Source organism: Trachemys scripta, chromosome 2, assembly GCF_013100865.1.
Source record: "Trachemys scripta elegans isolate TJP31775 chromosome 2, CAS_Tse_1.0, whole genome shotgun sequence".
Lineage (NCBI taxonomy): Eukaryota > Metazoa > Chordata > Testudines > Emydidae > Trachemys > Trachemys scripta.
The window spans coordinates 262,569,936-262,573,687 of NC_048299.1; the positions used below are offsets into that span (position 1 = coordinate 262,569,936).

At 42.1% G+C, this 3,752-nt stretch overlaps 1 protein-coding gene across 1 annotated transcript in view; it reads left to right on the forward strand.

The window, feature by feature from the left end:
- Positions 1–3,546, forward strand: part of LOC117873810 (E3 SUMO-protein ligase NSE2-like) — a 79,560-nt gene extending 76,014 nt beyond the window's left edge. Inside the window, exon 4 of the mRNA XM_034763612.1 lies at positions 3,269–3,546. Within this exon, the coding sequence (XP_034619503.1) occupies positions 3,269–3,517 (249 nt within the window). The 3' untranslated portion in view covers positions 3,518–3,546. The remainder of the gene's footprint in view (positions 1–3,268) is intronic.
- Positions 3,547–3,752: the final 206 nt, after the last annotated feature.

Genomic DNA, 3,752 nt, shown 5'->3' on the forward strand with positions numbered 1-3,752 from the left:
TTTGGACACTCAAAATATGGTAACCCTAGTTTTGGACTAGTTGGTCTATCATGGGAGGTAGAGTAAGGTTGGCTCAAGTGAAATGTTGTGTCTCTCCCTTCCACTTTTAGATATGGAACCTTTTGGTCTGTCTATCCCTGTTTGCGATTGGCTGGGGCAATAATCACACGGCACAGTGTTAAAAAATGAAAGAAAAAAATCGAAGTCTCTCTTTTTGGATTCTCAAAATGCTTTTCCTATGGTTGGGACAGTGTGCCTCTCACTCCTCATACAAAAAAGAAGAACAGGAGTACTTGTGGCACCTTAGAGACTAACAAATTTATTAGAGCATAAGCTTTCGTGGACTACAGCCCACTTCTTCGGATGCATACGCCACTGTGACAATGTGGTTCTGGTGGAATCCAACTGAGAGTGCCAACTCAGGACAAATTGCTCAAACAGGGCAGTTACAGCCCAAGGCTGGGGTTTTTTCCACCTCTAAGGCAAACCAAACCAGCCAGACTAGGAGGACTTCGGTCTCACCCCCTGGCTAACCGCAAGTCTCACAAGCAATCTCCTTAGACACCCCAGTTTCCCAGTATTACCACCAGTGCCACTCGTTATGGGGACAAATGGTTATGAAAACCAATACCCCAGTAAAAGAAAAAGGTTCTCCTGATCCCAAAGGACCAAGCCCCAGACCCAGGTCAATATACAAATCAGATCTTACCCACAAATCACGCTGCTGCCAATTCTTTAGAATCTAAAATCTAAAGGTTTATTCATAAAAGGAAAAAGATAGAGATGAGAGTTAGAATTGGTTAAATGGAATCAATTACATACAGTAATGGCAAAGTTCTTGGTTCAGGCTTGCAGCAGCGATGGAATAAACTGCAGGTTCAAATCAAGTCTCTGGAATACATCTCCCGCTGGGATGGGTCCTCAGTCCTTTGTTCAAAGCTTCAGCTTGTAGCAAAGTTCCTCCAGACGTATGAAGCAGGATTGAAGACCAGATGGAGATGAGGCATCAGCCTTATATAGTCTTTTCCAGGTGTAAGAACACCTTTGTTCTTACCGTGGAAAATTACAGCAAAATGGAGTCTGGAGTCACATGGGCCAGTCCCTGCATACTTTGCTGAGTTACAAGGCGTATCTGCCTTCTCTCAATGGGTCCATTGTATAGCTGATGGTCCTTAATGGGCCAACAAGCAGGCTAGGCAGAGCTCACACCATGTTGTCTGGGATGTCACCCAGCAGCATAGCCTAAGTTTGAAATGCAGATAGTATAGAGCCAATATTCCTAACTTCAACTACAAAATTGATACATACATATAGACAGCATAATTATAACCAGCAAACCATAACCTTGTCTTAGACACCCCATTTGACCCCCTTTACACAAGATCTGGGTGCCATTACAGGACCTTGGTTGCAACAATAATCTATATGGTCCCAGAGTATATCAATAACGTCACACCCCCAACGCAAAATTGATGCAGGAAGGGATGTCACAAACATCACTGACTGCATCCTAAGAGCTCTCCACTCTGGACAATGCATCAGCTACAATATTTTCCTTTCCCCTTATGTGGACTATATCCATTTCATACTCCTGAAGGCTAAACTCCAATGCAGCAACCTGGAGTTGTTGCCCTTGGCCCTGTGCAGCCAGACCAGAGGGGCATGATCACTCAACACAGTGAATTTTTTATTGTACAAATAGGGCTTAAGTTGCTTGACAGCCCAGACAATGGCATAACATTCCTTTTCAATGGTAGCGTAATTTTGCTCAGTGGGGGACAATTTCTTACTTAGATATGCCACGGGATGTCTCTTCCCTCCTTCCCCCTCTTGCATTAGCACTGCCCCCAGCCCAATATTGGAAGCATCTGTACATAATAAAAAGGGCTTTTCAAAATCTGGGCTGGCCAAAACAGGCTCTTTGGCCAAAGCGCTCTTTATGCTTTGAAAACCCTGCTCACAGGCCTCCATCCATAGCACCCGGTCTTGTTTTTCCTTTTTCGTCAGGTCTGTGATGGGAGCAACAATGTCGCTGAATCCCTGCACAAATCTCCTGTAATAGTTGGCCAGACCAATGAAGGATTGGACCTGCTTTTTAGTTCTAGGGGTTGGCCAGTTTTTAATGGCCTCTGCCTTTACAGGCTCTGGGCGCAGTTGCCCATTGCCCACCCTGTGCCCCAGGTAGGTCACCTCAGCAGCTCCCATTCTGCATTTAGAAACCTTAACCGTTAGATTGGCCTCCCTAGTCCACGAAAGCTTATGCTCTAATAAATCTGTTAGTCTCTAAGGTGCCACAAGTACTCCTGTTCTTCTTTTTGCGGATACAGACTAACACGGCTGCTACTCTGAAACTCCTCATACCGTGAGTTCCCTCACTTGAAGCCTCCAAAATTCTCTTCTTCCATCATGCCACATGCAAATACTCTGAAGGGTAAAGATCACGACTCTTTGCCAGCCTGCAAAGCACATTGTTCACTGTTGGTGCTATGCAAATAAATAAGACGCTGTGTTTCCTTATATATTAGTTTTTTGTATTATTTTATTTGGTACTGTGCCTATTCATGATTGCAAGCTCCTCAGCAGAGCTGGTTGGAAAATGCTAGGAAAACATAGACAAAAATTTTCATGAAATTTCATCTCCATTTTTTGTAGAAATTTCATTGTTCGGGAAATTTTCCAGCCAGCTCTTTGGGGGCAGGGACTTATTCTTTGGTGAATTTCACATATCTTAAGTCTGGCCTAGTGGATAGAACACTGGATTGGGGCTCAGGAGACCTGGTTATATTCCTGATTTTGGCTTACTCAGAGACTTTGGGGAAATCCCTTCACCTCTGTTTCTCAAATTCCCAATCTGTAAAGTGGTGATAATGGTACTTACCTCATTTGTAAAATGCTATATAAGAGCTAGATAGTAATAGTAGTAAGGTGTGTTTGCACGCAACATTACCCTGGGTGCCATTAAAAACTTTACACTTAGAGTTGTTTAGTATGAGATATGCAGTTTTCTCTATTCTGAGTAGAGGGAATGCTGTCTGTACAACAGCACAGGTAAATGTCTCTGTGCATTCATTGTCTAGATTTTAATGGTGACCATTGGATATATAAATAATTGCCATGGGGTTATGGTTCCAGATTGTTATAGTCTTTGGTTTAATGGGAGACTGGAGAAGATCTCGTTAAATTCATATTATTGCACCTACTCTCTTTGCTTTGGGTTGGGGGACTATGTTATAGCGAGTAACAAAGTTGCATTTATTTTTCTTTTCAGATAAAACGAGACAAACCAGAAAATATACCAGATCTAAAAGATTTAGTAAAAAAAAAATTCACTGCATTGGAAAGCAAAAACGATGACTCAGATTTGAAAAGAAATGAAAAATATATACATTTTATGGAACAGCTTAAAAGAATGAGAAAACAGTGTAAGTCTTCATTTTTTAAAATAATGGTTTCCTGGAAATACAATATGGTTCTATATACGTATATTATATGTTGGTTTATTACTAAAATGTTTTAAAATACAAACCAGCCACAGAGCGCTTAAACAGGGGGGAGGGATAGCTTAGTGGTTTGAGCATTGGCCTGCTAAACCCAGGGTTGTGAGTTCAATCTTTGAGGGGGCCACTTAGGGATCTGGGGCAAAAATCAGTACTTGGTCCTGCTAGTGAAGACAGGGGGCTGGACTTGATGACATTTTGAAGTCCCCCAGTTCTATGAGATAGGTATAGCTCCATATATTATTTATGTGCATT